This window comes from Maylandia zebra, linkage group LG14 (assembly GCF_041146795.1).
Source record: "Maylandia zebra isolate NMK-2024a linkage group LG14, Mzebra_GT3a, whole genome shotgun sequence".
Lineage (NCBI taxonomy): Eukaryota > Metazoa > Chordata > Actinopteri > Cichliformes > Cichlidae > Maylandia > Maylandia zebra.
The window spans coordinates 16,548,645-16,565,818 of record NC_135180.1 but is presented as its reverse complement, the minus strand read 5'-3'; the positions used below and the strand labels follow the sequence as shown (position 1 = coordinate 16,565,818).

Below are 17,174 nucleotides of genomic sequence, written 5' to 3'. Positions count from 1 at the left end.
GTCAAACAATCCCATCCTCATTCTTGACGTGTTTTTTCACTCTTCAAAAGTGTTTTCCATAAGAACAGTAAGTGTTACTGTTGACTGATCGTTTCAAGATTGTTGTTTTCATTCAAAATAAATGCTTATGTGCACAAGGCAAGCAAGATGCTCTCGAGTGTAGAATTGTAATCTGTTTTGGGGGTGTTTTTTTAGGCTGAACCAGATTTTTTATGTTGATGTTTAAAGATTCTCTTAGCGCATACTGATTGTAGTTGCAGTTGTCGTTAATGCACTGTTTGTAGCCAGAAAATAAAACAAGCGCCCGTGGCCTGTGGTGGTGATGCTGAGTTATTACTGTAAATGTGTGTTCACAGCAGAGTGTGGAGACAGTATAGATCATGCTGCATGCAGGAATAGAAAGGAGAATATACAGTCTGGTCCCTGTCGTAAAGATGTATTCAAGCAGGGCAGGCTAATGTGGTGAAGCTGTCAGATGATTCAGGCCAGGAAAATTTGTATTTCAGCAGAAGTTACATATGATGGTTACCTCAGCCAATCAGGGATGAAGATGAAATCATTTGTGACCTATCTTTCCTACACTGCACTACACTATGATATAGTGCAGTTGGAGGTGGAACAGCAGAAGGATTATTCTAAGCACAGTCACTCCCAGTAATAACCAGCTTAATAACAATATTTAGTCAATATATAACAATATAGTCACTTTCTCTTCACAACCGTGTCTGATTACTGTCTTCTGTGTTGTCACACTGCAGTGTGTGACGCAGCTCTTACAAGTATGACTTCTTCGCATAATGTCTATAAGAGCTGACTTCGCGACAGCTGGAAAATATAGACAGGCTCCCTCCAGTGGGGAATCATCAGCCATCAGTGACCATATCAGATAGTTTTCCTCTGTTTCACTTGCCCTGCAGCTGTTTGTGCTCTCTTTCATCACAAAAGAAAACAGAGAAATCAGAAGAGCTGCGCTGAGGTAGAGAGGAAATGTCAAGCTGTTGTTCAAAGCGGATGCCTCAGTTTTGGAAGGAAATGGAAGCCCTGGCATTTTGACACCCACACCGACATTGTGTAATCAGATTGCAATGTCCACTCTAGAGTTAACACCTCCTCAAATGAATGAGTGAAACATTGTGCCCAACATTTTGATTACCTCCCCTGCTGCTACCATTGATGTTGTAGTGCCACCCACCTCTCAGCTACTAGCGTGTTTTTGCTCTGATCTCACAGTGCAAGCAGCAAACACGTTTTTTTACGCACACGCTCTGGCATACACACACACACACACACACACACACCCACATACTTTCAGCCCCGGCTGAGCCAGTGAGATAAAGCTATCTAATTATAATTCTCATTTGCAGCTCTGATCCATAGAATAGATCCTCCCCAGTCACTACCACCACCCTTTTGCAGCCTGCAAGCAATTGATCTTGCTGTGCGTTGACAGTTGGAGTCCATGCTAACCACATACTTATTTCCATCTTGTAATAACAGGTTAGTACATATAGATCATGCATATAAACCCCCTTATTATGACTGTGAAACACACATCCCGCATTCATACTATCATTCCATGTTGGCAAAGCAGTGAAAGAAGAGGAGCAGCTCTCAATCCATTTTTCTTAAAGTGTCTGCATCATTCAGCGTGCAGCAGTAGCAGCCTTCCAGCATCCTCCAGTAGCATACCAAGACACCATCTGGCAAAGTCTCATTAAAATGCTAATTCATTTTAATAAGAGACAGGTAATAAACTGCAATTATGTATCGTCAGAGAGATGGCTGAGAGCGGGAGTTTGAGGGAAGTCGGCGGGGATGTGAGTTGTCTCACTAATCAAGAAGCTACCTCACTTGCCACACCCTCAAACTCAAACCCATGTTTTTAACCTTAGCCATCACAAGAGAGTCACAAAACGCTTGATTTTAACAGCTTTTTAAAAGCTTTTTTTTTTTTTAAATCAAATATAAAGGATGGAAGCCTTTACCAGTGCTATTTATGCAGAAGCATCTCTGTAATAACCCAGCTTTTAAAAGCAAGGAAGCAGAGGTGGATGTAAGCAATTATGCAGTTTGTAATGATGTGATCATGTTTATTTTTTGCTGTTTTGTTTTGGGGGGTTTTAAGTGAATTATGTCCACTCTATGAAAAGAAAATTCACTATAAAAATAAATAAAGTACTATAGAGGACTATAAAGTGAAATTAATTCAAAGAATTTCAGGGATGTTGGGAATTTTTTCCCCCAGTAACATGATTAAAGTCAAGGATGATGATTTTAGTGAATGTGATTTTTTTTTTCTCAGACATGCCCCGTTATTTCAGTCAGGTTGGATTTCTGTCTTTTGAAGATATTCAAATTTGAAATATCAGACTGAAGGTGGGAGCAGCTAATTAAGAGGAGAGAAAAGTGTTATCAGCACCTCACATTCAAACAGCATTATGAAGGTTTGAATTTGTGAAAGAAGCTATTACCAGCTGCCATCATACTACTCTTAGTTTACTGTAAAAGAATTTATGTGGAAATTAATGTGTATGGCGTGCTTGAAACAAACATATATTCCCTCCACAGGTTGATTTAGTCTTTAAATATCACACTGTAAGTGTAAAACATAGGCTCGGTACCTTGCCTTTCTACCAATTTTACTCACTGTGAGTTCAGGGCAAAAGGAGGGGGAAATATCACATGAGTGATGGAATTGGGTTATGTGTGACAGCTTGTCTTCATATTAGTGCTGTCACCTGGTGTGAGCAGCCTCAAGACCAGATGGCAAGCAGACCAGTCGTTTAGGCTGAGCTGCCCTTGTCAGGCAAGATTTTGTAGCCTGACCAAGGTTTAGCATATGCTGGCTTGAAGTCCAGTAGCCCCAGCACTTGTTGAATGAACTTGCCTTGCCTGGGTAGTTTGTAATGCTAATAAAGCCATTCCATTTGATCAGGCTCAATTTGAGAAAATCAGATTATACAGAATGTCAGCTGATGGTTATAAAATTGACTGCAATAATAAGGCCGTAATACAGTTCGATATAATAAAATGTTGGATATTGTTTTACAATATCTTGATCGATACTGTGATTAGTTCAGTTATAGAGGTCATTCTGGGCAACTATAGCGAGCTTTGGCTTTAAATGTTTATTTGATGACTTATTGGTTCAGGGGTCAACTCTGCTGCAAGCACATTGATTGAGGTGAAACACTGTGACAAGGGGTGTTATCTCCCCACAATGGCATTTTCTCTTTCCATCTGTGCAGTCCTGATTACACTCGAAGAACAACGTTTATCTCAGCGGGAGAAATCAAGCCAGCCATAAATCAACAGTTTCTCTATCCAGAATGAAGTCTAAGCTGCCACTTATGCCCTTTGTTCAGTCCTGGTGTGCCCTTGGCTAGATTGTACTAAGGGATGAGGCAAGTTCATATCTCACAGCAATATAATCTTCCTCAGGAGTCCCAAATTACAGAACACTTCAGGTGTTACCGCTTATAATAGGAGACATTTAGAATATAATCTTCCACCAAGAATTCAGTTGAGAGGATTTGTCACATGACCTGAAACTAAATTTAATTATTCATGTTTCAATTTCTGTGGCTCATCTTCTAACTTTTTTTTTTTAATGGTTGTTCTTTTTCAGGGCCGCCTACTATCTCAAGCACACAGACTCAGCAAGCTTTACATGGAGAGAAAGGACAAATCAAATGTTTCATCCGAAGCACACCTCCGCCGGACCGCATTGTAAGTGCATCCGGACTGTCTAGCTCACATACTTGAGATTCTGAGTATTTTGCCATAAAAGAGGATCCTAAAAATATACTCTTGATCCTACGGTTCTCATTTAATGCACGCATGTGAGCAGTGTTGCGCTGATCATGTTAAGATTTATGGCGCTCGTACAATGTAAACACACTTAATAAGCGCGCTTTGCATGAGTATCCATATTGTGCATGCATGTATGAGCGTGGTTAATTGCCGTACTTTGTCATCTGATGTGTATTTTGTTATACTAATGCTCAACATTAACCAGCAGTGTTATTAATACCGCGTTTATTTCAGGTGGGCCTATTAAAAACTGTGAGATAACTCAATAACGTCACTGTTGATTTAGTTATATTAGTGATTTTGTTTTCATTTAAACAAAAATTCAGTACAGTTTTATTTCATAACCATCAATCAGTTCACGGCTTGCAAGGTAAAGAAGGTAAAATCAGACAACCTCTTATGAGCAAGCAATTGGCGACAGTGGGAAGAAAAAAAACCTTTTTGTCAGGAAGAAACCTCAAATAGAACCAGGCAAGGAGATGTCCATATTGTATACCGTGCAAAACTGCTGGTTTTACACTGTGCAGTCATTCAAACACATTGATTTGAGTCTTTTTAGAATAAAGTCTTGAAGCTTAAACCTCAAAGTTTGAATACTGTGATGGTGGACTTTGACTTTCACACCTGTTTCCCCCATTGTATGTTTCTCAAGGCTCCGAGTTAAAGGTGTTGCTTTTGTTAAAATAGAAATCTCTCTTCCCTACTCTGCATCCAGCATAAATAAATATGCTTTATACTTCAAAATAAACATCTAAATATTACCTCAAAAACCAATACACTCTGTATTAAGACCCCCTGAAAAAATATTGATTATTTTGTATATGTATGTTAAATTTTCATAGAAATAAATGCATTAAATCAACATGAGAACCTCTATAATGATTTTAAATATCATGTCGGAGCTGTTTAAAACTGTTTCTTAATGCCATCGTTTTTTATTGAGAGCATATTGATATATAGGGAATGATATAGGGTGATTCTAAATATCATGTTACTTTGGACCTACGACCTCTTCTTCAAGATCAAATAGGGTCAAACGTACTTAAAATGTCTTTTATCTTTAAAATTATACTTAAAATTCTGCTGCCTTTGTGTGCAATCGCAACATTCAGGAAATGATATATATTGTATATGGGGATTCGAGTATCCCATTATAATTTTCATCCAAATATCATGTCACATTTGACCTCTGACCTCATGTATACATTTAACGCCTGCCTTTCTTTCAAGTTGACCCCAACATATGTTATATCTTCAAAGAAAGTATTGGCGCTACAAACTTCTTGAAAAACAAAGAAAGCAAAATGAATATATAGAAATATACAAAAATATTCCTTGAAAAGAATGAAAAAACCGAGTGAACACTCTCGGAGGAGGTTTGAGTTCTCCGAGTGCTTCTCGCTTAAAAATGTATTTTTCATCAGTTCACATATTATCGGCTCAAAATATGTTTCAATGTGTATTTTATTTTATGTTTTCACGAGGCTACAGTTACAATTAAAATAATCAAGGTCTAAAGAGTAAACTCGACTTAACCACATCTTACATGATGCAGGTTTTGCATTTCTATCCACAGAACAGACTCAGAATTGGACTTTTTTTCTCCATTGAATAAAAAAGAAAGTTATTTCAATACTGGCTTTTCACAGAACCAAGACAAGGAATTCACTTATATTTCAAATATTTTTGTTTTGCATGCAAAATGTGCTAAAGGACGCAAGAATTCCAGCATTTTTGCACTCCATCTTCTATAAAGAAAAAAATATGTTATTTTTCAGACCTGATCCAAGTTTTTTTTAATGGAGAATTCTTCAGACTGTTTTGTTGTTCTTTGTACTCGGATTTATTTACTGTACTGAAAATATCCACAGTACCTCTTTGCAGATTCTTCTGTTTCACAGCACGCACCTCTGTGTAAGTGGCTGCATGCTGTCTCCCAATAGTCAAATGCAAAAAGGACTGTGATTCAAACACTGCGATGAAAAGAAAACTGCTTAGACATTAGCTCGGTCTACAGATCCAGGAGAAATTTCACTGAGCACTCAACAGCAACAAATGGGCAGTTAACAGGCACATTTTTAACCTTAACACAGCATTCAGAAGAGTTTTAACCAGCCACAGAAGCATTGAATATCCTGAATGGATTCCCATTTATTCATGCCTCTTCTAGACTTCTGTGGATCACTGAGCTATTCACCAGACAAAATGAGCTAACATTCTACGCTGATATCAGTAATTCATACCACCTTGTAACAGAACAAAACATCCCAAACGCTCCCCGTATCATCGTAGAGCACTAGGTTGATCTTTTCATGGTCATTATGTTTCTCTATTGAGAAGCGTGCTGACATAGCATAAAGAGCTTGCCGTGAACATACGGGTGGAATGACAAAACGACTAGGCCCACATTGCAATACCTTCCTGTGAATCCAGGCATCGACCAGCAGGATTCAAATCAACTGTGTGAAGTGTTCTGTGGTTGATTGGTCACCTTTAATAATTGGACTGTGTACCAGACCAAAGATCCACACACCTGGAGTAAAATTACCTGCTCCACAGTAAATAATAATAATAATAATAATCATGAGTAACATTGTACATACACCTTTTTTATTTTTCTGTTTTACAGGCCTGGTCTTGGAAGGAAACGGTGTTAGAGTCTGGAACATCCGGCCGCTACACCGTAGAAACTGTGAACACAGAGGAGGGCGTCATCTCCACGCTGACCATGAGCAACATTGTCCCAGCAGACTTTCAGACTATCTACAACTGCACCGCGTGGAACAGCTTTGGCTCTGACACCGAGATCATACGCCTTAAGGAACAAGGTGGGAGCCAAGGTTCGACAGGTTCCACCTTCCTCTTATTCAAATCACGTGGCTGTGGTTTTTTAGAGAGTGACCATGTGGCGTTTTATGTACATTGTTGCAGGTGACCAAATCCAGTGTCGTCGACTGTGTTGCGTGTGAGGTTGCGCATGCGTGTTTTAGTGCAAATGCATTTTTGCATACATGTTAAATTGAGCACGAATCCCGATTTTTATCATTCTTAGGTCATAGTGAGCATCCTAAACAATAGCACTGTAAATTCCTGCAATTAAATCCCTGTAAAAGTCATGATTACATAAATTCCAGAAAAACTGGTATTAAGTGAATGTCTTCTAATTCTTGTCTCTTAGCATAGACCCCAATATAAAATTTAATATGGAACTTGGTTTCCTTCAGTTAAAAAACAGCGAACAAACAAAAAAAAAGACACTCTTTCCTTTCTTTAAATATGAATACTTTGTATCTGTGACCTTTCCACCTCTACCGTCGGGGAAGCTGTGTTTTCTATCCACTTATCGCAAATGATAAATTATAAGCTGCTTATGTGAAAGTGACATTGATCAATGAAGACATTAAATGGGCTTTAATGGAAGAGCACTTGGTTGTTTGCGTTTGTTTAAAATACGGCAAGGTCAGAAATGTGGGCTGGAAACTTGGGTTCTCATTAAAGTGTATTTTAATGAGGAGCTTTTCTACTGGAAGAGCATATAGATATATGCCCGCTGGTTTAGTCTCTTCCTACTTGCAAACAAGGAACACACGGGGACGATTACGCTTCACAAATGCACACACACTCCTGTGTTCGACAATGGAAATAAAAGCCCTCAGTTAAATGCGTCTATTAGTCTAAATGAGTGTAAATTAAAAGTTATCAAACAGTGTGATAATGAGACAATATTACTGTGTGTATAATGTTTACCTCCACATATAGCAAAAGGGTTTGGTAATTAGTTTTTGTTTGAATTATTGTTTCGACATAGAGGGTTTTTTTCTTTTCCTGTACCGCTGTACTTATTTAAATTATCTGGTTTTGTGCCCAGTGAATAATGTCTAGGTAGTAAAAAATCCGACTTAAAGAGGACGACGGGAGGAGAAGAGAGTGTGAATGTGTGTGTGTTTGAAAAAGAAAGGTGGCTTTTACATTATAACTGTATGTTGTTGTGTCCTCACCTGTAACATGTCATACATTGAATTCACTGAATACACTGAAGTGCATATAAAATGTTGTTGTTAAGTCATTGTAGAAGAACATGTTTGTTTTTTGTTGTTGTTGCTCTATACAGAATCTCTCCCAGTGGCGGTGATCATCGGCATTGCCGTGGGAGCTTTCGTGGCCGTCATTGTCCTCATGGGCACCATCGGAGCGTTCTGCTGCACCCGCTCCCAGAGAAGTACGTCTCCTTTCCAGTGTTGCCTCTGAAGCATGCATGCTAAAGCACTGCATTTTTTTCCCACAAGCACATAAAAAAATGTCCATCTATGTAGTTTTAATTTTAATGTTTTACAAATTGGATCATTCGCAAATTGTGACTTGAGGTGTCTTAAAAATGGGCCATCTACATAAAAATAAAACACACGGAGGCATCGCCAGCCAGAAATTACCGATGCAAGTTATCTTCAGGAACGTAGTGTCACATTTAATAGGAGATGAAATCAGTGGTTGTGATGGACATCTTTTTTTTTTTTTGGTGCCGAGATAGACAGATTGTGATAAGGGCTCATTTCATGCACTCTCAGTCTGGCTGCATTCATTTAAAGCTATTTACATCATGCGCCATGTTCATTGCCACCCACCCATATACAGTACCAAGTGACTCAGGTTAGAGGCACTCAGCCACTATCTCTATCCAAGAACCACACTGTGCTACTGGTCCCTTCAGCATGTCTATTGTCTGTACACTACAGAGGAAGCGCACCTGGTTATGCCCTCACTGCCCGTCTCCATCTGTGCTCACCAGAGAGAACTTGCAAGCAAAATTAAGACAGAAAGTAAGACTTTGTTATATGACAGTATAACACCAGCTTTGTCCCAAACAGAATGAGCCACCGAGGAAAGCTATGTGAGATTGCATATATATGCAGAAAAAAAACAAACATAATCCTGTGTTGGCAGGAAACAAGTGATTAATAACGCTTTGTGTTGTCTTCGGGAAGTGGGAGAGCTCTAACAAAACAAACCCAGGGATCTCTGTTAAATTCTGTAACACTGCAAACTGCACTGGGGGGAAATTATAATGTCAACAAATACAGAATAGTGTTTATCCGTCTTATTAAGATATATGTGGCGTCTGCTTATGCTAGATCTGAAAGGAGTTGTGTCGGCAAAAAATGACATCCGGGTGGAGATTGTGCACAAGGACCACAATGCAGCCCGAGAAAATGAAGAGCACACCTCCATGAAACAACTGATGGTGAGTGTGAGTGTCACAAAATACTACTTTCCACTTTACTTCTTCTCATGTTCTTTTGCAAATATTGAATCTCGGCCCTGTTGTTGCATGTTCTCTTTGGCGGACAGGTAATGAATGCGGTCTGCAATTAGTATGGGGATTTTCTGTGGAATACTTCACTTCATGAGTAATGGAAGAACAGAAAGGCATGCGGGTTGTATATGTGCTGTCAAGGCGTAGGGTGTATATATATCATCATGATAACAACGACGCTGTGAGGAGAACAGACCCCGATACATTTTAACTATGGGGATGCTGATGTATACTGGGTAATCCTACAGTGGGTGTACTTTCTGCATCCACATGCCTGCTAGACACAAAAAAGAACAGCTTCCTCTTTTGAGCTCTACCAGTGTTTTGGCTTTAATGCAGTTTGCTCCAGGGCTGGTCTATTTGTAGTTAAAGCTCTTGGATTAAAATTTTCCTTCAAAATAATGATTTCTTTTCAAATTACAAAATACGGTCGACACTTGATGTTAGAGCGAGAAAATGAGCGTATCTACTTCACAAATCTGCATTTTGTAAAGATAAATAAAAGATATTCATGGATAAATTATTAATGGTGCCTGCAAGCCCAGAGTTAAGGTGAAGCATGTCTGAGTGATTTTTTTTTTTTAAAGAACAAGTGATAAAAGTTGAACCCATCCATCTCAAAATGTCTCTTTTTGTGGGAGAGCTTGGGAAGCTACACAGATTCTTAGATGCTTTTGCTTGATTTCTACGTAGGTTGAACGAGAAGAGTTCCAGCAGGAATCTGTTCTGAAGCAGCTGGAGGTGTTGCAAGAGGAAGAGAAGGAGTATCAGCACATAAAGGTACGGCTTGTGAATGATGACAGCGTGAAGGCGCGAACGTAGGAGAACAAAAGTGGAAAGACAAAAAAAAAAAAAAAAGAAGTGGTGAGAGGAAGAGAGAGAATGCCTTTGGGGCAGATGGTGGTCTTCAACTCTGGAACTAAAATAGCTGAAAAGCATTAATCCCTCTTCTGCTACACATGAGTTTTCCAAAGTAAGTCCAGAGGCAAATTATTCCTGTTATGGGTTTGATTTTAATAATTAGCTTCTCAGCCAAAGTGGCTCATGAAATCAGAGAGCGGTTGAACTTAGAGACACTAGTGGATGGGGGTCGTGTTGTTTCAAAGAAATCTATCAGAAAATCACAAAAACACTTAACAGGTGGTGACACCATGAGCAGGTGAGTCTTACTCCATGTTCACAGTGGCAAAGAACAGGAGACAAATGCTCTATTTAGAAAATATGAGCCTCTTAACCTCGGGGAGATGTTTCTTCTTCATTTAATTTTCATAATTATTTGGAGCTCTACAGCAGACTCGTTGGCAAATATGTCATTGCAATTGCGTCTAATGAAATGTTTGTTAATCAATATGTCAGTGGACGTAATAAAGTTTTGGAATGATGCACCTTTGGACCAGGTGTCCTTTGAAGAAGAGATTTTAATCTTAAGGGATTTTCTGGTTAAAATGCACTTAAAACAATTCCACCTTCCCATTTACATGGCAGTAAAACAGATGTGAGGCACTTTACCTAGGGTCACTTTAGTTCTCCTATCGCACGTAAAGAGACTTAACCGCTTGTAATAAATGATTCATGCTGAGTTTTGCAGCTCTCGAAACCCTTTTAAGCACCATCAAGTGAAGGATGGCCACCATCTGTTCTACATGTTTCAGTTTTTCTAGTCTTGGTCAATATTAATACTGCAGTTTAAAACCATTGGATTTTCACTTGGTCACCAATTCAATATAAACTATCACAGGTTATGTACGGTAAACACACATTGTATGAATATTTAAATTTTATTTATACTGCGCCAAATCACAACAGCAGTCGCCTCAAGGCGCTTTATATTGTAAGGTAGACCCTACAATAAAACATATGGAGAAAAACCCGACAATCATATGACCTCTTATGAGAAGCACTTTGGGAAGGAAAAACTCCCTGCCATCTGCTGTGATCAGTTGGGGAGAGAGAAGGAATACAGGATAGAATATAGGTGTAGTCCTCTAGTTGTTGGTATTAGGTGTATCCCTCCACTTAAGCAAAATTTTCAAGAAGAAATTTTCTGCTTCACAAAAGGATTTCTTAGGTCTCTTCTGTTCAAAACAACTGCATGACCCGAGATCTGCTACCAGTAAGTCAACTTTTTCTTTATCACAAAGAAGCAACACAGGCCAAGTCAGTGGGACCTGCATCTTATAGCGCTATGCCAATATTGACAGAGCATCTCCCAGAGTCTCTCGTTAAATAATAAGATAAGAACATAGCTGGTTGTAGCCAATGCCCCACTGCTGACAGCAATGTCTACACACAGCAAAAGGACATGAGATTGCAGCTGTGTGTGAAGTGCGTTAAAGCGTTCTGGTGTTCTTCATTTACCATGGATCTCTGTGTGGAAAACACTCCCTTAAAAAACAATGATGGGATTAGTGGAACACCTCATGGCACGTGCATGAAAAGGCTAGATCTGACAACGCGTCATCAACTGTCTAGCATGCTTAAAAGGGATTGAGTCTGTCAGGACTCAGATACAGTGTGCAGATAGAAACGCATGAAGGGGCATGGAAAGATGCACATGGTCTTGTGCAGATGTGCGACACTTCCATCCCTCGGAGAAAGACTGTGGATGAGGATAAAGTTCTTGCAGCGTGCACACGGAAGCCATATGTGTGCCAGAAGGTCTGCTCCTGCTGCTGCATGTATGTAGACTTGCGTGGCAGCATCATACAGACTGTGAGAAAACCAGCGCTAAACAGTAAGTGTCCTCTGTGGTGGACAAGCAGCTGTTGTGTCTGTCTACTAGCCATGGGCAAAACATAATGAGACCGAGTGTGCACCAGGCAGAGCCATTGAAACACCTCTTCTACATTACTGTGGAGAAAAAAGGCCTGTAGTAAGATAGCCTCTGACCTAAAAAAGTAGTTCTTGCTCTTAGGTGTAAAAGAGGGATTTGGCTGTAAAGTAGCCCTGCCCTAGACATCCCTATTAGAGAACAAAGATAGTGAGACTGATAACCTGCGTGAGGTCACTAATTCTCTCAGTGAAAGTAAGGATAAAGCAGAGGAAGACCGCATTTCCAGACAGATTTCACCTGGCTTGAACTGGGGTTTTCCAGCAGGTGAGGCACTGGGGTAAATGCCAGCTAGTTGACAAGGGAACACAATCTCTGATCCTTTCAGATAGCACTTAAACAAGGGATCTCTTGCTGAATCCTGTGTAACAAGATGTGATGGCAGTAGCATAAAATAGATCGGGCTAGCACCTTATCTAAAAAACATCTGCAGATAGGTCAGTAAAACAGACAGCGACAATGTGCTGTCTGATCCTCTCTTTATGCACCAGCACTGAAATAGTACCATTTACCTTCTTTCCCTTTCCACTGTCTCAGCAGCCTTGTGCATATGAGCAGCAGCGCTCCGGTTGAATGATCCTAATAGTCCATTGGGGATACGGGACCACCTTACAGCTCTGGACTGATTCAAGAGTGAGGCTTCATTATGTTGCCCTGTAAAACAGGATGGAAGCTAGGCTATGCCATAACAGCGGTGGCTGTTGGTCATCAATGTACCTGTCATCAGCATCTAAGATCTGACACATTTTTAATGATGGCCAGCAGGTCCTGAAAGAGTGTTTTAGCTGTGGACATATTGCTAGCAGGGAGTGAGATGGCCACCGCTGTGGGGCACAGTGGGCACAGACCTGCCAGATGGCCTGTGGAGTGAGCACCACTCCAGCCTGTTTAGGCAAGCCTCACAGCAGGGATGAAGGTCTGATGGGAGAATGTAGGCGGTCTGGCAGCCAGTGTGCAAGTAGATGCCTCTATACTACTTTTTTTTCTCTTTAGTAGAGCTGACTACTTGATTAGCAAAAAAAACCATGGAAGCACATCGCAGGTCAAGCAGGTGCAGAGGTCATGTGCAGAGCATAAGCGCTAAAATATTCTTCAGGACTGAGCATTCATGAAGGGATAATGCCAGTAGTGACAGATTTTAGAGGGCATCGCCTGTTTGAAATGCAGTAATTATTTTTTTGTGTTATTCCATACAGATTGATACAGATTAATTATAAAAAGCTAAATGATGTTTCTTCACCCACCCGATAATGTATAATGTTATACCCTATCAATACTTTGATAGGTTAAAGCATTCAGGGGCCCAAAGTATGCCAAGAAAATATCAGCCCACACCATTAAATCAAGAAAAACCAGCCTAAACACTTGACACAGATTGGGTTGGATCCATTCTTTATGCCAAATTCTAACCCTGCCATCTGAATGGTGCAGCCAATTGGCTATAGAAAATTGTTCTTTCCAATTGTCTATAGCCCGTAGGAATTGTAGCCTCAGTCTCTTGTTCTTAGCTGACAGGAGTGACAATCGGTGTGCTCTTCTGCTGCTGTAGCCTGTCTGCTCTAGAGATGCTCCTCTGCAGATCTTATTTCTAATGAGTGTTACTGTGGCCTTCCTAACAACTCGAAGCAACGTGGCCATTCTCCTCCGACCTCTGACATCAACAAAGCATTTTTTCCAAGAGTACTGCTACTCACTGGCTATTTTCTTTTTTGGGGGTGATTCTTTGTAAAACTCATGCAAGTGCCATATTCAGACCAGCCTGTCTATCACATTCATAGTCATTTAAATCATCTTTCTTCGCCGTTCTGATACTTGGTTTGAACTTAAGCAGGTCATCTTGTGAAGATCTTGCCTCTTCACGCTCAACTTGCTGGAGACAACAAGCCTCACACAAACGTTTTTGTTTAGTCCAAATTACGGCTGACATTATCGTTCGCGAGTGCACTTCTTTTTTTTTCGCCTTCTTACCTGCTCTCTCTGTCATGCTTGATTTTTTTTTTTTTGATCCCGGCTAATGACACCTTGCATGAGGCAAGAGCAAAAGGGGACTGAACAAGTGATAAAGGGCAGGCACAAACAATCTCCCTGTCTGCTTTCTGGTAATGACAAGCATAACGAGCATCCTCTCAGGTCGTCTCTCTCATTTCCCCATTATGAGCATTCTTCTTTTGGGATTTGCCACCATGCTCACTATGCTTGACATTTACATCTGTTCACACAAGGACATGAAAAAAAGAGAAGCAGAAAAAAAACCTGACACATACCCTAACTGGACCCTTAGCAACAGCACAGTGCCTGCAGCCAAGCAGACAAACAAGTGGCACAGCTCTGGTCTCAGAAGCCATTTAGGTGCATACATGAAATTATAAACACTACAATCCATTTAGGTCCAATTAAAGCCAGTATGAGAGTGAACTTTGCTATGACACATTGGATGCCAAACTATGAATCATCAAGGCCTGCCTAATTAGCAAGAGACATGATTTTAAGGTCTGTGTGGGGGCTAACTAAATCCTACCCCTAAGCCTCACCAGTGTTGTTTTTTCTTGTCTTTCTTTCTTAAAGTTATTTAATTTTTTTCCTACACAGACCGCAGACTCTTTCCTTATTTATTTCAGCAGTTTGAATGTTAATTATTGTCAGTTTGACCTTGACTTCTGTTGCGCTTTGAGGATAGAGGTACATTCACATATAAACAAATAAGATTTGTTTGTTTTTCTTCCCTTTCTTCTTTTTCCTTTGTGTGCATATGTAATATATAGATGTATAGCTCTAAAGAATCTTTCCTTCGTGTGTTTTCAATAGGACCCTACAAATGGCTACTACAGTGTAAATACCTTCAAAGAGCATCACACACCTACCATGACAGGGAACCCTACCACTGAGGTGAGGAACCCCACCAACACAGGTACCCTGGGAAAGCAGCGGGTACCGACGGGCATGTCCTTCACCAACATCTATTCCACTCTTGGAGCTGGTCCCAACCGACTGTATGACTACAGCCAACGCTTCGTGCTGGGCATGGGCAGCAGCTCCATTGAGCTTTGCGAGCGGGAGTTCCAGCGCGGCTCGCTCAGCGACTCCAGCTCTTTTATCGACACGCAGTGTGACAGCAGCGTCAGCAGCTACAGTAAGCCAGACGGCTATGTGCAGTTCGACAAAGACAGCAAGGCCTCCGCCTCCTCCTCATCCCACTATTCCCAATCCTCCTCACAGAACTCAGACCTCACCCGACCCCTCCAGAAGCGCATGCAGACCCATGTCTGACCTCTTGGGAGGGAAGGGCTTGTGGAAAGGGGTGAAACAAACCAGCTAGGATTGTAAAACTGAAAGAACCAGCTCCGAGGAGCGCCTAAAAAGAACAATGTCAGTAGGTGTTTTCTGTGGATGCCTGAAGACACTGGGGCTTTAATGCACCATGTGACTTGTTTAGACTTCCCAGTGTCCCCAAAAAAAGAAAATATTTCGCTCATGCTCAACTCATCAATTCCCTGCTTTGTGCCACAGAGAGGTTATTTGCCAACACAAACACTGCACGAGTACAGCGTTTAAACTTTTGGGTTTTGCAGTGACACTGTTGACCGATCAGAGGGCAGGAAAACAAGGCTTCTGTGACAATCAGCACCCTTGGGATGGACCACTTTCGCTTTTTTGAAGACGAAAAACTGGAAGTGTTGTCATGAGTGTTTTGGCACTCAGCACAAACTGTCTGCTAATGAGCGCAAGCCAGTGTCCTGCTGCTCTCTTGTAGTTTGAAGCACAAAATTCAATGTGCATGTGGTTTTAAGTTGTTAAAACAACACCTTTTTTTCTCTCCTTCACTCCCACTTTCCCTTTAAACACTGTACGTTAAGCTCGGCTTGTTCAAACTCGTCTCCTGTGTAGGTGTAAGAAAACTTCCTCCATATGCCCACAGACGTTTCAAGCGCTGAAAACAGCGGTTGTTTTTCCTCTCCGCAGCTGTATCTGGGCCACAGAGCTGAGCAGATAAAGAAGGGCCGAGATCTCATTTTAAATCCCTGAGTCATTATTTTACTTTGAGACTCTGCGATAAAAGAATATCAGTGTACATACGCGACTGTAATTTCTTTTCTAGCGTCTAATTTCTGACTCTGATTTCCCTCATGGATGACTATAAATGAGACATGGGCGCCTCTTCTTGTCCACATCTACTTGCCTTGAGGGTCTGTTTGAACTGCTTGAACTGGGTCAATACAAACTTTGACGAAGCCAGATTGATGTACCCCATCAGTTCTTCAGGTGGGGGAGCTGCATCCACCGTGGTGTCACTGCGCCAAAATCCAGCTCCGAAACTGCAGCAGGAAAGCCAAAATGAGTTGTACTTGTGAATTTCTCCTTGTAACACCACAGACCATCAACCATGTACTTGAGGTTCCCTGCTAAAGGAAATGTAAACATGATATTTTAGCTTCTTATTGTGTGGTTATCCTATTGCTTTTGTCGATATCACTGTTGACGCTGGAGCTTAGTGCATCCTGACTGTATACCCATGTGTGATTGTGCTGCTCATCAAGGGACATAACAAGCAAATTTAGAGAAAAAAATGGTTTTATTTTGATGTCTGCTATTCAATCAGAGCTGCTGTGGGGGCTGATGGTGGCTTGTTGGGTGCATTCTTAGTTTTTGTTATCCACGCTCGTGTGACATGTATGGATCGGCTTTATTTTTCAATCACTGGCACTGTAATTGTTTTAGTTGAGAGTATAATCAGAGTAGTGATTTAACTTGCACCAGAAACACTCGTACTTTGTGTAAAATGCTTAAGGTGAACCTGTCATAGTTCACCTGGTGTCATAGTCCAACACTGCACATGCTTTGATCAAAAAGGGTTTGCAAGGAACACTGCAGATGCCGTGTAGCTAAAGAGCCAACGTATTTTAGTCTTAATGCTACAACACGTGGATGCTACCGTAGATTGCTGTTGACCTTAAGCTGTGTTAACAGGCTTTGATAAGAGCATCGCTTCACAGTAAACACAGATCCTTTTTTTTTGCAATAGCTGCAGTTACGTATTGCACCCACATCACATTTAATTATAGCATTCAGTAGCCTCATATGTCTGTGCACTTTCAAGGTCTTACTTTCAAGCCATACTGTTTGTTATTTTATCAGATCTGTAAAATATAGCGGACTTCCTGAAAAATTACTGTAAAAAAAGAAAAAAAAACGACTTAAAAAGGGTGGCTCACAATGTCATTG

At 40.7% G+C, this 17,174-nt stretch overlaps 1 protein-coding gene across 10 annotated transcripts in view; it reads left to right on the top strand.

Annotated features, from left to right (window-relative positions):
- Nucleotides 1–15,415, top strand: part of kirrel3b (kirre like nephrin family adhesion molecule 3b) — a 171,574-nt gene extending 156,159 nt beyond the window's left edge. For 3 of the 10 annotated variants that reach the window (XM_076892344.1, XM_004543950.3, XM_076892350.1), the window contains 7 exons: nt 3,629–3,729; nt 6,443–6,653; nt 7,925–8,032; nt 8,547–8,630; nt 8,943–9,058; nt 9,818–9,904; nt 14,760–15,415. In XM_076892344.1, coding sequence (XP_076748459.1) covers nt 3,629–3,729; nt 6,443–6,653; nt 7,925–8,032; nt 8,547–8,630; nt 8,943–9,058; nt 9,818–9,904; nt 14,760–15,221 — 1,169 coding nt within the window. In that variant the 3' untranslated portion in view covers nt 15,222–15,415. The remainder of the gene's footprint in view (nt 1–3,628; nt 3,730–6,442; nt 6,654–7,924; nt 8,033–8,546; nt 8,631–8,942; nt 9,059–9,817; nt 9,905–14,759) is intronic. The other 7 variants (XM_076892346.1, XM_004543952.3, XM_076892349.1 and 4 more) reach the window with 5 other exon arrangements.
- The last annotated feature ends 1,759 nt before the right edge of the window (nt 15,416–17,174 follow it).